General features: G+C 40.4%; 1 protein-coding gene across 6 annotated transcripts in view; it reads left to right on the top strand.

The window, feature by feature from the left end:
- Nucleotides 1-21,021, top strand: part of LOC135222008 (palmitoyl-protein thioesterase ABHD10, mitochondrial-like) — a 275,017-nt gene that overhangs the window by 130,821 nt on the left and 123,175 nt on the right. For all 6 annotated transcript variants that reach the window (XM_064260135.1, XM_064260133.1, XM_064260134.1 and 3 more), the window contains exons 3-4: nt 12,970-13,136; nt 16,881-17,028. In XM_064260135.1, the coding sequence (XP_064116205.1) occupies nt 12,970-13,136; nt 16,881-17,028 (315 nt within the window). The remainder of the gene's footprint in view (nt 1-12,969; nt 13,137-16,880; nt 17,029-21,021) is intronic.

The following is a 21,021-nucleotide window of genomic DNA, read 5'->3' as shown; positions in this document are numbered from 1 at the left end:
TTTTTACAAAATTTAAATTTCTTCACTATACTTTCAATTTTCTGTTTTTTTGTATTACTTAGACCTTCCTGTTTGCTTACTACTAAAGGCCTCTTTAAAAAATAACTATCCAAGGAAGATTGCTTCTGTCTGCTTTTCAAAATGTTCCTGAAACGACTCAGGCAAACGTCATCGAACTGCACAAGCATACGACCTGTGTAAGCCTTTTCGGGCATCTCTTTTCTACAAATGATTGCACTTTATGAAAAGCAGCTAGAACATCCTTAATTTCTGCTGTTGTCATAGGGTCCTCCTTCTCCTCCTCGCCGCTGCTAGAGAACTCTTCTTGAATGACGTTATGTTGTATGGTCTCCAACTCCTTTAGGTCATCCGTCGTAAGCTCCTCTTGGTGCTCCTCGAGAAGGTCATTGATGTCGTCCTCATTGACGACCAGCCCCATGGACTTGCCAAGTGCAACGATCTCGTCAAGATCTGGTTGCGAAACTGTTTCAGGATCGTCAACTGTTTCTGAATCGGCATTAGCGTCGCCCATGTTGAATCCCTCAAAGTCTCGGGGGGGATACGGCATCAGGCCAGAGTTTCCTCCACGAAGAATTCAAGGTTTGCCTTGAAACCTCTTGCCAAGCTTGATCGATGAGCCAGATGCATCTCATGATATCGAAATGCTCCTTCCAAAATTCACACAAGGTGAGGTTTGTGGTATCGGTAATGTTGAAACATCTCTTGAAAAGATGTTTTGTATACTACAGCTTCTTGAAGTTCGATATCACTTGCTGGTCCATGGGTTGGAGGAGAAGGGTGATGTTAGGCGGAAGATAAAGAACCTTGATAAAAGAATACTCCGCTTGGATGTCTTCCTCGAGGCCAGGAGGGTGAGCATGGGCACTGTCCAACTACAGTAGACATTTCAGAGGGAGGCGCTTCTCTTCCAAGAATTTCTTCACTGTCGGGCCGAAACACAGATTTACCCACTCGGTGAACAAAAGTCTCATTACCCAGGCTTTCGCATTAGCCCTCCACATCACCGGAAGCTTTTCCCTTAGCACTTTGTGGGCCTTGAAGGCTCGAGGAGTCTTGGAATGATAGACAATTAGGGGCTTCACCTTACAATCCCCACTGGCGTTAGAACAAAGTGCAAGAGTAAGCCTGTCTTTCATAGGCTTATGCGGGGTAGCTTCTTCTCTTCCTCCGTGATGTACGTCCGAGGCAATTTTTTCCAAAAAAGGCCAGTCTTGTCACAGTTGAAGACTTGCTGAGAATTTTAGCCTTCCTTAATCGTCATCTTGTCGAACATTTTAATAAAGGCTTCAGCCGCTTTCGTGTCCGAGCTGGCAGCCTCCCCATGCCGCACCACCGAATGGATGCCAGTCCATTTACGGAATTTATCAAACCCCCCCCAAGAAGCCTTGAAGTCTGGGGTTGGCGTCGATGTCCCTTCTCCTCTGTCGACTTCAGCCTGGGCACTGAGATTACTGAAAATAGCGCTGGCCTTGTGGCAGATTGCCGTCTCAGTTATCGTATCGCCAGCGATTTCTTTGTCTTTAATCCATACAAGAAGCAGCCTCTCCATCTCATAATGCATGTGGCTCCTCTTGTTGGACAAAATAGTCACGCCCTTGGAAGGTGTAACTGCTTTGATGACTTTCTTCTGCTTAAGGATGGTGCCTATTGTCGACAGATTTCGGCCGTATTCCTTAGTGATAACACTCAACCGCATGCCAATCTCATACTTCTTGATTATCTCCATCTTTGTCTCCATAGAAAGCATCCGCTTCTTTCCGTGAACTTCAGCAACATTCTTGGGACCCGTGGCTAATAACGAAAGTTACAGGCAGTCCCCGGGTTACAACGGGTTTAGCTTACGATGTTCTGAGGTTAAGGCGCTTCTCAATTATATTCATCAGACATTATTTCCAGGGTTACGACACCCACAACGCTGATGTGGCAGATGAAATATGACACCAAAAATGCAAAATAATCAATATTTTGAAGCTTTTTTGATGAAAAATGCAATAAGAATGCACCGAAAGCATTAAAAGTAAGCTTTTAGGATTTTTGATGATGTTCCGGCTTATGACGATTTTCGGCTTACGATGTGTCTCAAGAACAGAACCCCCGTCGTAACCCAGGGACTGCCTGTAATTAAGTTCACACACAACATGATAAAGTAACTTACCACAAAGAAAGCGAAATCACTAACACAAATTTACGTTAACAAATGAAGTCTATGTGAACGAACGAATTCCATGTGCGAACGATAGCGCTGATGCGACGAAATGGTCGAAGGATGCCTTTACGTAGAGGGATGATGGGACAGATGCTGACCAATAGGAGAGCAGGATCTTACGGCAGTGACTAGCATCAGGAACCAATGGGAGAGTGGGAGGATGGTGGCGAGTCTACTCAGTTGGCGGCGCACGAGTTTTAAAGATGTTCTAGGCGGCCCAGGGTGAATCTCGGACTTTACCCTTTAAAATTGTTCTAGGTGGCCTGGGCGAATCTCGGACTTAACCCTTTTGCAACCTGAATTATTTTCGTACACAGAAGCAAAAAAATCTTTGTCTCTGCTTTCGTAACCTGGATTTTTCATAAGTAGGGACTTTTGTATGTAGAGGTTCCACTTATATGGGAAAATATTGTAGAAAGCAATCAAAAGATGTTGGAAATTACGAGATCAGCAATTCCTTTTAGTTACAGCAAAATATCAAGGAAATGGGGAACAGCCCTTTGCCGCTTGAGAATTGGTCACACACACCTGACACATGGTTATTTAATGGCTGGACATCCCCAGCCATTCTGTAATGATTGCCTGGTTCCTCTAACTGTGCAACACTTGCTGGTCGATTGTCCCAGTCTTCAGGACATAAGAGAGCGTTTCCTTTCAGAGTGCCGTAATGGGGAGGATGAGTACCTTCTCTCCAGGGTACTTGGAAGGAATATCATTAGTCAGACGAGTGGTATTTTTAGGTTTGTGGAGGAAGCAGGCTTCTTATAAAAATTATAACTTTTTATAGTAGTGTAAATGATGTCATACATGTAACTTGAGTGTACATAAGATGAAAATTTTTATAATTTTTTTACTTATTTATTGTCTATTTTTTTTTAGATTACATAATGGTATGTTTCCGGTGTTGATGACCTAAGTTGTTGTGATGCCGTGGTACACTTTTGCATTAATCAATCAATCAATCAATCAATCATCCTTTTAGAAACCTTGAACATCTTTTTCAAAGGTTAATCCGCGAAGAGGCAAAGTTTTGTTTTGTGTGGTTTTAGGAAATGTAGATGTTGTTGTCAGAGGTTAAGCCTGGAGGAGGCAAAAAATAACCTTTTAATTTGTGGTTTTGGAAAACCTAGCTGTCTTTGCCAATGATTAAGCTTAAAGGCAAAGTTAACTTTTTTTGTGGTTTTAGAAAACCTAGAATGTATTTATGAAAGTTAAGCCTAAAAGAGGCAAAGATAACCTTTTGCGTTGTGAATTTTAGAAACTTATAAACACAAGGTCCTCTGTGATGTGTTGAATAGGCTAGTGCATGAGAACTAACTCCATATCTTTTACCTTTATTGAAGATAAACATTCGTAATGTGAGTAGCAGTTGTAACTTATTTAGTGTCAAGTTAATTTCTCGCTTCAGAATAGGATTGATGTGGTGCAGTAGAAGTACAATTCGGTTTTTACCCACTCACTACCTTAACCCTCTAACGCCGATTGGACGTATTAAACGTCGACATAAATTGTCTGTCGGGTGCCGATTGGATGTATTAAACGTCGATAAAAAAAGTTTTTAAAAAAAATTTGTGGAAAAATACTTATAGGTCTACCAGGTGAAAACTTTTGAATCACGCGCCTTGGGGGATGCTGGGAGCTCACGGATCAAGGCGTTGTTTTGTTTACAATCGTTACGCAGGCCCGCATGTGCGAATTTCTTTCTTATCGCACTAAAAAGTATCAGTGACACATGTCGGAAATTATTTTTGCACCATTTTAAATTAGCCATTACATGGAGTATTATATATGAAAATGTGTGCAATTTCATGTAGAATACAACTAAAAAATACTCATGATTGTAGCTTTTATCAGTTTTGAAATATTTTCATATAAATAACGATAAGTGCCAAAATTTCAACCTTCGGTCAACTTTGACTCTACCAAAATGGTCAAAAAACGCAATTGTAAGCTAAAACTTTTATATTCTAGTAATATTCAATCATTTACCTTCATTTTCCAACAAATTGGACGTTTCTAGCACAGTATTTCTATTTATGGTGAATTTATGAAAAAAACTTTTTCCTTACGTCCGCACGGTAACTTCCGATAAATTTTTTCGTGTGATTATCGTAATGTTTGCACCATTTTAAATTAGCCGTTACATAAAGTTTTATATATGGAAATGTGCGCAATTTCATGCACAATACAACCAAAAACAACCCATGGTTGTAGCTTTTATCAGTTCTGAAATATTTTCATATAAATAACGATTGTGCCAAAATTTCAACCTTCGGTCAACTTTGACTCTACCGAAATGGTCGAAAAACGCTATTGTAAGCTTAAACTCTTATATTCTAGTAATATTCACTCATTTACCTTCATTTTGCAACAAATTGGAAGTCTCTTGCACAATATTTCGATTTATGGTGAATTTATGAAAAAAAAAAAAACATTTTCCTCACGTCCGTGTGGTAACTCTTCCGAAAAAAATCAGACATTTTTTTTGTGCGATTGTGGTAATGTTTGCATCATTTTAAATTAGCCGTTACATTAAGTTTTATATATGAAAATGTGTGCAATTTCATGTAGAATACATCAAAAAATGATTGAAGGTTGTAGCTTTTCTCATCTTCGAAATATTTGCATATAAATCACGATAAATAGAAAAAAAACCACGTTCAGTCAACTTTGACTCTACTGAAATAGTCGAAAAATGCAATTGTAGCTAAAACTCTCACATTCTAGTAATATTCAATCATTTATCTTCATTTTAAAATAAATTTGAAGTCTCTAGAACAATATTTAGATTTATGGTGAATTTAAAAAAAAAAAACTTTCCTATCCTCCACGCGCGGATTCTCCGCCGCAAATCTCTTAAATGCGTATGTCGCATTCTCTGAATATTTGCTCCGTTTCTTATTAGGCGTTTCATAGAGTTTTATATATGAAAATGTGCACAATTTCATGTAGAATACAACAAAAAATAATTGAAGGTTGTAGCTTTTCTCATTTTTGAAATATTTGCATATAAAAAATAAATTTTAAAAATTCGACATTCGGTCAGCTTTAACTCGTCCGAAATGGTCGAAAACTGCAATTGTAAGCTAAAAATCTTACAGTATAGTAATATTCAATCATTTATCTTCATTTTGAAACAAATTGGAAGTCTCTAGAACAATAATTAGATTTATGGTGAATTTTTGAAAAAACAAATTTTTATGTCCGCTCGTTACAAATTTATGCATCTTTTGTGATAATATTTTCTCTGTGTTGCTTTGATCGGTTCACAATGTGTTATATACCAAAATGATCACAATTTAGTGTACAATACAACGAAAAAAATTAACTCTTTAGCTTTAACCGTTTTGCTCACAGGGCGATTTGAATACAATTATATATGAAATTTTGTTTTCGCGCTATCATATATCGCATTATTTATATATGATAATGATATTTTTTTTCATTTCTGATGGCTGCATACTAAACTTTGAAAAAAATATTTTTTGTGCATGCAACTTCCCTGGCAGATATATACTTAGCTATAGTCTCCGACGTCCCCAACAGAATTTCAAATTTCGCGGCACATGCTACAGGTAGGTCAGGTGATCTACCCTCCCGCTGCTGGGTGGCGGGACTAGGAACCATTCCCGTTTTCTAATCAGATTTTCTCTGTCGCCGTTTCCAGCAACACCCGTTGTTGGTTCCTCCTGCTTTGGATTTTGTTTTCACTTGCCATGGATCTTTATTGGACTGTCTTTTGGTGACGTATTGGATCGTTGGCTTGGCATACGCTTTTGTGGATTTTTCCTTGGATTTGCCTTTTCTGATTTTCATAGTATGTCTGACGTTAGTACTGTATTTAGTGTGTGTGCGATGGATGACTGTTAGGTGAGGCTACCGAAGGGTTCGGTAGATCCTCACACTGTATGTATGAGGTGTCGGGGGAATGATTGTTCTATTAATAATCCTTGTGCTGAATGTGATGGTTTGAATGAGGAAGAATGGAAGTCTCTTTCTTCTTATTTGAGAAAGTTAGAGAAGGACAGGGTTAGGAAAGCTTCGTCTAGAAGCTCCAGTAGGTCTCGTACTAACGAGCTAGTTGAGAATGCTTTAGACTCCAACCCTAATGTAGTTGTTGCAACCTCTCCTCCAGTTTCAGTTGCTTGCAATGGAGAAAGTGATTTGTGCAGTGTTCCCACAACGCTCCCAGCCCAGGTCTAGACCTCTTCCAAACTCCCAGGCCCAGTGGAGGAGGAATGTCAAAAACTGTAAGGAGGTTGTAGAGAATCCCCACCGGTCAGGCGTCCCTTCGGCAGGCCCTGTTGTCTCGACCCAGGCTGCCATGGATCGCCACAGGAAAGGCATCCTTCGGAAGTGCTTTTCGTCGTCCGATTCGGCTTCTCCGAGGCGTGGATGGAGTTTGGCTGAGGAGTTGTGCCCTTTGAAGAGATCCTGGAAGGCACCCAGCAGTGTTTTGGACTCCAGCCTGGAGCGCTTCCCTTAGGAGTCTCTGTAAGACGCGAAGAGAGCCAGGAGATTCCAGGACAGCCCGGCTTCTCGTGCGGCTCTTCCCTCTTCTCCGAGGCCTCTCTCGCCTTCTCCTGAAGGAGATCAGAAGTCTACTAAGCGCATTCTTGTTGGCCTTCAGGAGCAACTTACAACGTCCATGGGCGCGTTGGATAAGGATCCCCTTCGTAGGAAGGACATCGCGCTTCCGATCAAGAGGTCAAGACTTCTCTCTCGGACGGAAGACCTCCCTTCTTGCAAGAGACGTGCTTCTCGGGACAGGAGCCCTTCTCCGAGAAGTTCTAGGCGCCTCTCCCCTGTTAGGCGCTCTTCTCCCAGCAGGCGCGATTCTCCTGACAGGCGCTCTCCTCCTGGTAGACGCGCCTCTCCGCTCAGGCGCTCTTCTTCAGGCAGGTGCCTTACTCCTGGTAGGTGCTCTTCTATGGACAGAAGCGCCTCTCCTACCAGACATTCTTCTCCCTGTAGGCGCTCCTCTCCTGTCAGGCGCTCTGCTACTTTAGGACGTGTTCCCCCTGGCAGACTTGCAGGGGAAGTGGCCTCTTCTCAGGAACGTCTTCGAGCGATGGCGGAGGAAGACCTGGAAGACGTCTCGGAGGAGGAAGCCCCCAGAGCCGCGGGTTTGTCGGACTACAAGATTTTAGCGGCCCTGTTGGTGCAGGAGTTTGGAGACTCCCTTATCCCAGCTGCTCCTCCTTCTCCCCGATCGCTTTTCTCCAGCACCAAGGCCTCGAAAGGATCCTCCTTCCTCAAGATGCGTCCCACCATCTCTATGAAGAAGGCCTTGCAAGGATTTGGGGAATGGCTAAGGTCCAAGGAGGAGGCAGGCAAGACGGTCTTTTCTTTTCCTCCTTCCAAGCTCTCGGGGAAACCTGGTATTTGGTATGAGACAGGAGAACCGATGGGGTTGGGACTCCCCTCATCGGCAGACGCAGACTTCTCCACTTAGGTGGATTCTTCCAGGAGACATTCCCTAGCTACGGCGAAGACTACGTGGGGAATGAACAAGTTGGATCATTTCCTCAAGGGACTTTTTAGAGTGCTAGAAGTCTTCAACTTTTTGGACTGGTCCCTTGGGGCTTTGGCGAGGAAGACTCTAGATCCTGAGTTTCTAGGACCGGAGGAGCTCAACAGCATACTGTCTTGTATGGACAAGGCAGTTAGAGACGGATTGGGGGAGATTGCCTCTCTCTTTGGAGCAGGGATTTTGAAGAAGAGAGCGGTCTATAACTCCTTCCTCACTAAATCTGTGTCTCCTGTTCAAAGGGCTTCGCTTCTTTACGCGCCTCTTTCGAACCAGCTTTTCCCACAGAAGTTAGTTAAGGATATTTCTCACTCCCTGGCGGAGAAGGCGACTCAGATCTTTTGGCTCAGTCGTCTAGGAAGGTGAGACCAGCGGCTCCCTCCACCAGGAAGGAGAAGTTTCCTGCTCAGGAGCCCTTTCGAGGGGGCCCTTCCTAGAGATCTTCCTTCAGAGGCCGCAAACCCGAGAAGCAGGGTAGGTCTTCGATCAGACCCTTCAAGAAGTCGAAGTGAGAATCAAGTCCTCCAGACAACGGTAGGTGCCAGACTCCTCAAGTTTGCAGAAGTCTGGGCACAGAGAGGGGTGGACAGCTGGTCCCTCTCTATTTTGAGGAAGGGATACCTCATCCCCTTCAGAGAAAAGGCCTCTCTTGACAACAACTCCAAGGGAGTATCAGCCAGGTACAAGGACCCTGTTCTGCGACGGACCCTTCTTCATTTGGTGGACCAGATGCTGGAGAAGGAGGCCATAGAGCCATTTCAAGATCTCCACTCCTCAGGATTCTACAATCGCCTGTTCCTCGTTCCGAAGGCCTCAGGGGGGTGGAGACCTGTTTTGGACGTAAGCGCCTTAAACTTCTTTATCGAGAAGAGGAAGTTCTCAATGGAGACGACCTCTTCGGTTCTCGCTGCGCTTCATCCAGGAGACTGGATGGTTTCCCTGGACCTTCAGGACGCGTACTTCCATGTACCCATTCATCCGTCATCAAGGAAGTATCTGCGGTTCATGGTCCAAGGAAAGATTTTTCAGTTCAGGGCCTTGTGCTTCGGCCTGTTGACGGCCCCTCAAGTTTTCACGGGCCTCATGAAGAATGTAGCCCAGTGGCTGCATCTGGAGGGGGTGAGGCTCTCCTTGTACCTAGACGACTGGCTAATTCGTGCTGAGTCGAGGGATCGATGTCTGGAGGACTTAGACGTAACTTTGGAGATGACCCAGTCCCTGGGACTGTTGATCAACCGGGAGAAGTCCCAGATGGTTCCCAGTCAGAGCATCGTTTATCTGGGGATTCTGATGGATTCTCGGGATTTTCTAGCTTTTCCATCTTGGGAAAGAAAAGAACTGTGCTTGGAAAAAGTGACAGCCTTCCTAGGAAAAGAACGGTGTTCCTCAAGGGAGTGGATGAGTCTTCTGGGGACACTTTCCTCTCTGGAACAGTTCGTTTCCCTAGGAAGAATACACTTGAGGCCCCTTCAGTTTTACCTGAGGCGGATGTGGGACCAAAAGTCGCAGGACCTAGCGGACACCTTTCTGATCCTGGAAGGGATCAAAAAGGACTTCGGTTGGTGGCTCAACCCGCTAAGGCTCGACGAGGGAATGTCGCTGCTAAAGCCAAACCCGCACCTAGTGTTGTTCTCAGACGCTTCAGAATCGGGATGGGGAGCACACTAGGGGCGAAGGAAGTGTCGGGCACCTGGAAGGGGGAACAGGTGAACTGGCACATAAACAGAAAAGAGCTGGCAGCAGTATTTCTGGCCCTGATAGAGTTCGAGTCAGAAGTCATAGGATCGGTGGTGCAAATAAACTCGGACAACACCACAGCTCTGGCATACGTAGAGAAACCGGGAGGAACTCATTCCTTCTCCCTGTACGAAACAGCAAGGGACCTGTTGCTGTGGGCAGAGGAGAGAGGCATCAAGCTTTTAACCAGGTTTGTGCAAGGGGAAAGGAACGTGAGAGCGGACCTGCTGAGCAGGAGGGATCAAGTCCTCCCCACCGAATGGACTCTCCATCTGAATGTTTGCCAGAAGCTGTGGAATCTTTGGGGCAGACCGAACATAGACCTGTTTGCCACACACTGGAACAAGAGGCTGGACAACTTTTGCTCCTCCATCACGGATCCGAGGGCAATAGCTGTAGACGCCCTCCTTCTGGACTGGGCAGGACTAGACGGGTACGCGTTTCCCCCAGTCAAGATTTTGGGGGAAGTACTAAGGAAGTTCGCTTCCTCAGAAGGAACGAAACTGACTCTGATCGCCCCCTTTTGGCCTGCTCAAGACTGGTTCACAGAGGTACTGGAATGGATGGTAGATTTTCCCAGATCCCTTCCACTAAGGAGAGATCTGCTCAAAAAACCCCATTTCGACAGGTTTCACAAAAACCTCCTCGCTCTAAACCTGACTGCCTTCAGACTATCGAAAGGCTTGTCAGAGCAAGGAGCTTTTCGCTTAAGGCTTCTAGGGCTATCGCTAGAGCCCGTAGGACTTCTACTTTGCGAGTCTACCAGTCGAAGTGGGAGGTGTTTAGAAGATGGTGCAAGACCCAGAAGGTATCCTCATCCAATACCTATGTGACCGATATTGCTGACTTCCTTCTCTTTTTAAAGGAGGATTGTAACCTAGCTGTGCCTACAATCAAGGGATATAGGAGCATGCTGGCCGCGGTTTTCAGGAACAGGGGCCTGAATATCTTGGAGGATAAAGACCTTCATGATCTTATCAGATCTTTTGGAACCACGAAAAAGAAGACCTCTAGTAGACCTCCCAGTTGGAACTTGGATGTGGTTCTGAAGTATCTGAGGTCCAATAAATTCGAACCTCCTCAAGCGGCTTCTTTCAGAGACCTTACTAGGAAGTCTCTATTCCTTATGGCTCTAGCTACTGCGAAAAGAGTTAGTGAGTTGCAGGCTTTGGACGGCAGAGTGGGGTTTAAAGGGGGGTCAGCGATCTGCTCCTTTAAACCCTTATTCTTAGCCAAGAATGAGAATCCCTCTAAACCCTGGCCCAGAAGTTTTGAGGTAAAGGGGTTCTCGTCTTAAGTGGGAAAAGAGTCAGAGAGATCCCTTTGCTCTGTCAGGATCTTGAAATTCTATTTGGAAAGGAAGAAGAAGCTGAGGGGCAGCCTAGAGAGTCTGTGGTGTTCAGTCAGAGATCCCAGAGAACTATTTCAAAGATTTCACTGGCGTTCTTTATGAGAAGTGTCATAAAGGGAGCACATCTGGCGTGTGAAGAAGAGCAGTTTAGGCTCCTTAGAGTGAAAGCTCATGAAGTGAGGGCCATTGCTACATCTCTGGCCTTTCAGAAGAATATGTCTGCATGATATAGTTGTGTCTACGTTCTAGAGATGCAATTCAGTGTTTGCTTCCCATTATTTGAGGGATGTTAGAGTGACGTACGATAAGTGCGTCTCTTTGGGGCCTTACGTATCTGCGGATTCAGTGCTGGGACAGGGAGCTGAAACTAATCCTTTTTAATTTAGCTATTCTTAATTTTAAGTTGGTATTGTGTTTTTTATGGTTGTTTGGAAGAAGGGTTAGGTTGTACCCCCTTTCAATTGTTAGTTCCAACACGGGTTAGAATTGGTCAGGTGGTCGGGATTGGTTTTGAGCTCCTTGAAATTGCCAGAGGTATAGGTTCTGTCATGTAAGTGGGTTAGCCCCCATTGACAAGATCCAAAAAAGGTTGTGTCATGTAAGTGGGTAAGCCCCCATTGACGAGATCCAGAAGAGCTCTCAGTCATAGGTCACTACCTCGCTGAAGCTCTTGAGGCAAAGCAGACTCATAGACAGTATCCATGAAGTCTTCTGCCCAATCAGGTAAGAACCAAGGTTTTTTATAACCTACAACATATGTTGTTTCCTGTTTTTATATATTTATTTAGCTCTCTTACCCTCCACCAAGGGTGCCAATCAGCTAAGTATATATCTGCCGGGGAAGTTGCATGTACAAAAATGATATTGTTATGATACAATGAAGTTTTGTACATACTTACCCGGCAGATATATACGATTAATGGCCCGCCCAGCCTCCCCTCAAGAGACAGGTGGAAGAGAAAATCTGATTAGAAAACGGGAATGGTTCCTAGTCCCGCCACCCAGCGGCGGGAGGGTAGATCACCTGACCTACGTGTAGCGTGTACCGCTAAATTTGAAATTCTGTCGGGGACGTCGGAGACTATAGCTATGTATATATCTGCCAGGTAAGTATGTACAAAACTTTATTGTATCATAACAATATCATTTTTCCGCTTCGGCGCTCACTCCGAGACCCCCTCAGCATATGGGAGACGATTTTTATTATACCCCTTCGGCGTAAGAGGGGTAAGTACCAGAAACGTGTTTGAAAACGGTAAAGCGCCCTTAATCCACTGCTAGTAGTGGGTAGTCTTTCCTGAACTGAAAAATAGAGCAAATCTTTGGGCTTTTTTGTTTAAATCCCGGGTTCTAATATTTTGGGGAGCGTGAAGGTACAAATTTTGTATAAGAGTGTACCTTTGTATGGTGAAGGTATTTATTTTAAGTGACTGTCATTTTATAGGGCTTTTAGACCCAGGCACAGGAGTCGTAGCTACATACTGCTTGTGTTTCATTCTGGCTGAATCAAAGCGGTTTTCTCCGCAAGGCTGCTCTTTGTTGCATATGGAATCCAACTACTGGTGATAGTAAAATCCAGTGAGGATTCCAGATCAGGTGAGAATGTTTTAGGTTTCATGCAAGAAACCTTTTGCTCGAATGGCTGAGTGGATTTTTGTCCAGCTGCACTACCCACCTCTTCTTAATTTGGGAGTCAGCTAACTTTAACAGTAGGTAAAATTCATCACAAATAATATAAATTTTCATAATAAAATTTATTTGGATACCTACTTTTGAAGTAGACCCACCCAGCCTCCCCACAACTTAGTGGATGTCAAGGAGTGGGCTTTCAAGGAGAGTTCTGACGAGCTAAAACATTCGAAACACACCTGGTGGAGAACAGGTAAACTAGACAGTCATCTGGGCAGCTATTCGAGTTTTTGTTTGAATACCAACTCGCCTAATCGGCGCGGGTATATAGCTAACTTTAACAGTAGGTAAGTACATATCCAAATAATAAATTTTATCATGAAAATTTATATTTTTAGATGTAGATGCTATTTGGTAAATCATTCTCCAGATGCAGAGTTTATGTAAAAATATAATGTTATTAGTACAGGGACGATTATCTTTTGTTATCTGCAGGTTACTGACAGAATAACGGGCGAAAAACGAAGTTTGGCTTATAAGAAAATCCTTGGTAAACGGAGCCCTGGCATAATATTTATTCCAGGGTTCATGGGAACTAAATATGATATCAAACCAACTGCTCTGGCCAAGTTTTGCTTGCAGCAAGGATTTTCCTTTGTCAGGTAAGTTTTTTTAGGCTTACAATATTCATTTGTAATTGTAATTCGTAATTTCAGTATTAATACTTAATACTTTACAAAACTTTTGATTGTGATGTTTTAATTGGCAGACTTTTAAAGATTAATGAATTAAAGAGTTGATAGCTTTAAGGTAGTGCTATCTTTTGGTTGCATGCTTATTCTTTAGTTTATACAGATGCACCATGCATGCCTTACATACATGTGCTTCCAGATATACCACAGGGAGACTGAAACACCTGGTATGAGTCCTGACTAGTTTTGCCATCAATGTCCGAAGACATCTTCAAGCAGTAATTGAAAAGTAGAGGTGAAACCTGTTGGGATTTGTACCAGTCCTTTATTCTCCTTGTGGTATATGCACATTAAAACATCTCATGGTATTGTGATTTTTACTCATCCTTCTACCTATTTCTACTCAGATTTTATTTTTCTCTGCCTTCCCTGTTTCTTGAACAGTACAATGTAAGCAGTATGTTAAGTGTTCTAGAAAGTATTTTTTCTTTTTTTATGTTCTCCATTTCATTTAGTCTCTTCACACTTGGAATTCCAATTTCTTAACATTGTTTTGCTCCAGGTTTTACCTCAAACCCTTTTTTATTCAATCCATGGTTGTGGTTTAACCTCTTTGTGATAACATGTAAATCATTAAGACCCCTAGCCTAAGTGCAAACAAATAGTTGAGAGGCTGAATGCAAAAAGCAGAACATGTGATATGGGATAATTAATAAGTCAGGCAAAAAATGGGTGGCAATATATGTGCAGATAGGCTGCTCAATTAAGTACTAAATAGGAAAAAATTTGTGCATTCAGTAACACCTCCCATTAAACTATTGTACTTATCACCTACATTATTGTGATGAATTTTTCTTTGGTTACCTTTTTAGACATGCATTTTTGGAGAAACTTAAGTTGAATGTTAATTGCTGAGTTCATTTTAATTTTGATTAGACAAAAATAAATTGGTTGGAACAAGAGTGCAATTGTTAGAATTTTAAGCAACTATAGTGTAGTGGAATCCCCAGGAATTTAATGTAGGAGTTTGGAGTAATGAAAGAAATTCATGCTTATTGGTTATGTATCATTTGTTTCATTTTTAAATTTAAGATATCATTGCAAAATTAGTTGATTTTTAAACTTCAAATTTAGATGCAAAAGAGTTAAATAATGGCTGAATACTATTCCAGTTAGTAGCTTAATCTACTCTAATTATAATAGTTTAATTCCACTTCATGCAAAATGCTATTTGCAAGAAAACAAAAATTGAATATGGAAAGAGCCAAGAATCTGTGAATTAGGGAGGATTCTTCCCATTCTATTAATAAAGTGGGCATACACTGGTCACTGGAGTATAAAGCCTTCCTATCATCTGTATTGATGCCTGATGTCTCCCATTCCTTTCCAACATGAACACACATCAACAGCAAACACTTTGTAACCTATTCAAAGATCTGCACCAAGGATGATGACAATCATTGTCATGGAATTTTACAATTCCTGATAGTCTTAGCCAAACTGTCAGTACTTCAAAAATCAAATACTACTGTATGTTCCCATGTGTAAAATGACCTTTAAATCCTAAAATTCCCCCCTAAGAATTGGTGGTTGGCTTATACAGACTACCTTCCTAAAAATCAAACCTTGAATTCTAAGAGATATTTATTGGTAGGCTAGCCTTGGCATCGGTGTGATAACCACTGAGGTACATGAAAAGATTCACATTATGAAATAAACAGATGGTGAAGGTGGTGAAACCATTTTACCTTATATACGTATATCATTGGCATATTCAAGAAATAATTCCATATCAATTAAATCAACTTTCATCTATGCGAGCCCAGCCATGGTTGTGCTCTCACAGCAACCTTTATCTTTTCAGAAATTTTAATGATGCTTTGTGTAATTATGTTAGTAATAACATTTAGGATATTATGATATCAATATTTCATTAAAAATATGTTACCATATTGGTGGTAAATAACAATTTTGGATTAGTACATACATCAGCTTAGAACAATTCAGTTTTATGAATAATAATTATGTATGTATGATAATTACTATACATTATCATATTGTTGTTAGGGGTGGTTTGTGATTGGCGATGAAACGTACATAAACAAAACCGTGGTTTCCCTTTTAGACAATGTGTGTGGGAAAAATATGATACTATACTTAGAATTGGCATTATTTCGCTTATTGTCAATTTCCAAGGATACAATAAGTAAAACAGCATTTGTAATAACATCCTCTTTACATAACCAAAAGCTCTAGCTTATACACATTTTGTTGTGTATTTTAGCTGTTGTCTTATACTATAGATATGAGATAAATTCATGAAAATTTGCCATAATTTATGGCTTCATTTTATCTAAATTATACATGCACAGAAATATATGGTAAATAAAATCAAACTAACAACATTCAAAAGCATGGCTGTTCTATTGCAGAATCATAGTACGTAAATTAGTTTTGATTAGTTTTACAAAGGCTGAATTGCTGTAAGTCAGTTTAGGTCAGTAGGAAAGAGAATGTTTATAGTGTATTGTTATAGAAGTTGGTTGTATGGGAGGAATAAAAGGGAAATGAATAAAAGAAGGGTACAGTTTTCTATATAGGGCCTTGTGAAAGGCAATGTAAACACAACACAGATCCTAAGTGCAACTCTGTATGAATCTTGTTCAGAATATTACTAGGCCACTACTATCAAGAAAAAAGCATTCCCAACAACAGAAGTAAAAAAAAAAAAAGTTAAATAGGAAAATGAAGGAGCCTGGCTAAGTTTGTGAGACTGAAACAAAAAAACTGGAAAAAATAATCACATGTTAGTCTGACTGCCTCACCCTCAGCAAGTAATCAGGAGGCTGTGGAAATGAGTGGGTTCAACTGTCCTTTCATACTAACTCTTCCACTTCATCTTAAATAAATTTCTAACAGAAAAGTTTTTAGTTTTATCTTCAGAGTAACATCATAAATTAGTGTGCATTTTAGGAAATTACTATGAACTTCAAATATTTCTTTGTTTTAGGAGACAAAGATCTTAGAACCTAAACTCTCGTGGAAAGTGCCTTTGTTGCATCAAGGAACACACAACAAGGTCATAGGGAATGAAAAGATAGGTATATCTTATTTCAAGTGGTTCTGCCTGATGATTTTATTCCACCAACCTTTCAGTATTTCCACTTTAATCTTGCTGACCCATTTAATCCATACCAAACGGCCCAGTACCTATCATATCTCCCTCATACCAAGTCTGAGGCTGCAGAGCTTCAGGGTCAGAGGTACTTTCTTGGATTAATAACACACCTCATAATTTTGTAAGATTATTAGATTGTATCATCTTTAGAGCAAAGGTGTAGTTAAGATGGTGTTGGGCCTGTTCTTTGTTGAGACATTAGATTGACTAAATATGTATAATAGATGTCATCTTAATCTCCAGTGAGTTTGTTACATCTCAATTAAAGTTGTACCAAGTGCTTAGCATAGCATATCTTGGTCTCTGATCTCAGGATTACAAGCAACTCTCTCTCTCTCTCTCTCTCTCTCTCTCTCTCTCTCTCTCTCTCTCTCTCTCTCTCTCTCTCTCTCTCTCTCTCTCTCTCTCTCTCTTGTGTATTATCATGAACTCGCGTATTATCATGAACTGCAATGGTTTTTAAGTTACAAATGAAAGTTTGGTTTTCAATTCCATATCTAATAACAAGAATCCTATCACCTTTTTATTCCTAACAGATATGATGCAACAGCACTTGGAGAATCCAAAGGTACTATTGAACTGAAGGATGCCCGCTTTTCACATTGGCTTCAGGATGCTGAAGAAGTTCTTTTGTATCTTACAGAAGGTCCTCAGTTAGTGATTGGATCCTCAATGGGTGCATGGGTAAGTGAAAATGTTGTTTAGGTTGTTCATGCCATTTTAGCTTTGTTACATTCTCTGAGCTGTGTAAAAAAAAATTAATTTTTTTGCAAAAATTACCTGTTTGAGATATATGCCACTTATGAACTGTATTCTTAATTCTTGTTAAGGCAGCTTTGCTTCAAGTGTTTTTGTTTCTTGAAGAATCCTGACTTATCAGTTCTTATGCTCCTGACACTTTTGTGTTCGTACAGATTATTAACATAGTTTTTTAGTCATTATTATTGATCAGATGTGGTGCATCATGTTAGCTTTGCAAAGCAATATGGTAGTTAAGAGATTAGGGACACTTCCATTATGGGGTGCCTGTTACGGACTCTTAGATATCTCAGAGACAATGTTACAGCCTCTGAGGAAGGTCCGCTTCAGGTTCGATATGAAATAATAAAAAAAAACTTATCAACACAAACAGTTGAAACTGGGGATATGAATATAGAAAGAAACACTAACACAACAAAGGTTTATTTACAAGCTTACTAACAATGGTAAATGCAGAATGGTATCTCCTATTTACATAAACAGAGAGAATCTTACACTGTGTGAACTGGGGGGAAACAGTGAGGTAATAAGAATACTTGCCAAACAGTTTGGCACTTCGAAGAGGTGGCTTCATGAAAGTAGAGCGGCAATTGCAGTCGTCCTCTTGCCTCCGTATTGCAGAAAATAGTCTATTCGTAAGGCAGGAACTCTCCCCTTTTCTTCTCCGAAGTGTGCTCAACGTAGAGACAACTCGGTCGTCCACACCGGAAGACGACTAGACCAATATCCAACCAACTCTCGAACAACTTCTTTTGATTGATACTTCATCGGTTCCTTTTTCTCGTATCTCACGGAAGATCTCTGCTGCTGCTGATCTCTCACTGATAATCTGATCTGTGGCTCTCTGTGACTAACTGGTGATCTCTCTTTTACGATCTCTCTCTCTTACGATCTCTTCCTCTTACGATCACTGCTCTCCAAAGTTCGTTCGTCGTATTTATACGGCACTCTGGGGGCGGAGCCTACGGCGAACGTCACCGACTCCAGGGATTTCCAGAACTTCTTAGATGAATCTAGACGAGGTATTGCATCAGAAATCGCAGCGTTTCTCACGTCCCGACGAGATCCACAACACTCCTGCTGATTCTAGAATCATCATGATAACAGGTACCTCCAACACATTGCGCTAACGCCTCCTTGCTGCCGAACATCTCAAATTGCGTTCTCCTTTCCTTTAACTCCCTTTGCTATGAAGCAATTACCATCACAGTGCCATCTCACCTTCCTTTAAACACTTGCTTTTGTCTTCAGTTTTGTTTGGCGGTGCTCCTCTCACCAAGTGTTTTCACCTGTTTGCGCCCAAAGTGCCATTTGATTAATCTAGTTTAATCATTTGTATAAAGTATTACTGTATTTAGTTTTTCAAGTTTCCCATTTTTCTTTTACAAAGAAGTCCCATTAGATAGTATCCCAGTGAATTATTTAATTAATATTCTTTATCCGTCTGTAAAGTTTTCTTTTTAGACCAAGAAAATGTTACTCTGTGGACGTAAGTGCGTAAATGTAGTTAAAGCCGAGCCCCATATTTGGGGGGATATGTACTACAACCACCCGCGAATACTTAAAACTCCCCTCTAAAAATGTTTATAACTGCCTATCTTGAAAGTCAAAACACCAATGATTACCTTAAACTAGCATCCTACATCAAATATACTATAAACTATACTCCGTTTTTTTTCCATCTGTCCATCCGCCTGTGGTGTTTTCGCATGGTAACACTACGTCCTGGCTTTAAATAGTTATGCTATGTATAAGTTTTAGGTAAATAAAAGGATATCTGGGTGTACATTTGCAACTGAAAAGTGTTTTAATAAATCACTGTATGCTAATTACACCGTTAATATTCGAAATAGGATATTATTATCATTGTTGAATGTAAGCTGAATGGAACTATCTTAAGCCCGGAAAGCAGTGTTACCATACACAAACACCACAGGTGGATGGACAGATGGAAAAAAACATAGTATCCTATCACTGTACTATTAACCCTTAGGAGCTGGTATGAAAAGTTAATACACAGCACCCTAAGCTGGGGAAACTGAGTTGTCCAATTTAAGGAAAAAATCATCAATTGAAAGAGGAAGATATGCAAATGCACATGCTTTAAGAAAAAAAGATTCTAAAAAATTTTTCCTTACCTTCCACAAGAAGCTAAAAAGGACTATTTACAACCCCTTTACAAGGCAGTCATAAATTTTCCAAGTTATTCCTATTTTTTCTGATAAATTTATTTTTTTAAATTAAAATTACAGCTTACATAATATCAAAACAGATAAGAAATAAATTCAGTAAGAACTTCTGAGCTTATTTGTTGTAATATATTTATGCAAATTTACAGAGAATGAAGATGCAGTCACTTTTTGGGTTTTATACATGGTTTTTTTTTTTAATACAATGGTACCTTGACCTACGAGTTTAATTTGTTCCATGGCCGAGCTCATAGCTCAATTTGTTTGCACAACAAATCAATTTTCCACATGAAAATACTTAAAATCCTCTTAATCAGTTCCAGCCCTCAAAATGCCACCCTGTATTTTTATGTTTCATGTTAATAAATAAGGAAAATGCATTTATAAATAACAAATATTGTATAAAAACATAATAGAAAGAGTATGTAAAGGTATAATAAGGTTTTATACAGTGTACAGGTAGTGTTCAAGTTACGATAATTTGTCTTACGATAGTCTGATTTTACAAGAGAGACCAAATTACAATAGCCTAACTGTATCCCATCTTCTAGTTGAATAAGTTCAAAAACAGCAAAAGGGAACGATGAAAGTATTTTTTTTAACTTTACACTCGTTGAGTAAATGTGTACAGCCATGAACAACCGAACGAGAAACAACTCTTTGTTTCTTATGCTAATTACAACCGGATTAGATAACAGCATCAATTTGGCTTGGCTTGTATTTTGACCATTCTACGATAGTGAACAATTACTGTAGTTATGTTATAAATGATGCTATGTAGAATAGGACTGAGATATTAGGTATAGATCAAAGATCAACAAGGAAATAGACTATTAAATTTGAACCTAGTTGTAGCTGAAGCTGAGAAAATTGCCCAAGCTGCTAATGACCATTATCGTGCATCGGCAACTAGGATAAAACTTGTAAACTTATGCCATCAAACACGACTGTAGATAGAATTGAGATAAAATCATTTAAATCAAAGCTATTGGGCTTGCAAGAACACATTTTACTGTTGGTTTCACGCTTATAAATGATAAATAACGTAAACCTCATATTGCGATGAAACAAAGTGAAAATAGCGAACGGAATCACGATTTTTTTGCTCAATTAACATGCTGCCTAACATGCTGCCAGCGTATCTGTTACCAGAAAAAAAATTTGGTTCACTATCACAACGAGACGTATTCTTCAGAGTTCTCACTGGACAGAGAGTCCTCTCTTCATCCTCCACTCCTACTACACTAGACAAGTTTTTGATAATAAAAGAATGAGGCCAAGATTTCGTAGGATTTTCGTTGTTGTGTCATTTAAGTCAAGTATCTAAATGTGTGTATGCTAACTAGAAGCAAGAAAATTTGCTCAGAATTGAGTTACACATGGCAAAACAAATTCTTATTCGCCATTGGCTGACTTCCAAACCAAAGCATTGACCACTATGTCGGTAGTATTTTATAATACAATAATATATGAGAATACTACAATATTATTGGATAAAGTGAAGTAAGTATAACTTTTGAAAAGATTCATGGAAAAGATGCATATTTACTTTTTTTTTTTTTTTTTTTGCTTATCTTAATTCACGTCAATACGTCATCCATGTAGCAGCGGCATCTGGAGCTCATACCTCAAATTTTTTCCTCTTGTAACAAAGCAAAAAATCGACCGAGTGACGACTTATACCTCGGAAGGCTCATATATTAACCCTCTAACGCCTATTGCACGTATT

Source organism: Macrobrachium nipponense, chromosome 3 (assembly GCF_015104395.2).
Source record: "Macrobrachium nipponense isolate FS-2020 chromosome 3, ASM1510439v2, whole genome shotgun sequence".
NCBI lineage: Eukaryota > Metazoa > Arthropoda > Malacostraca > Decapoda > Palaemonidae > Macrobrachium > Macrobrachium nipponense.
This window is presented reverse-complemented; position numbering and strand designations above follow the sequence as displayed.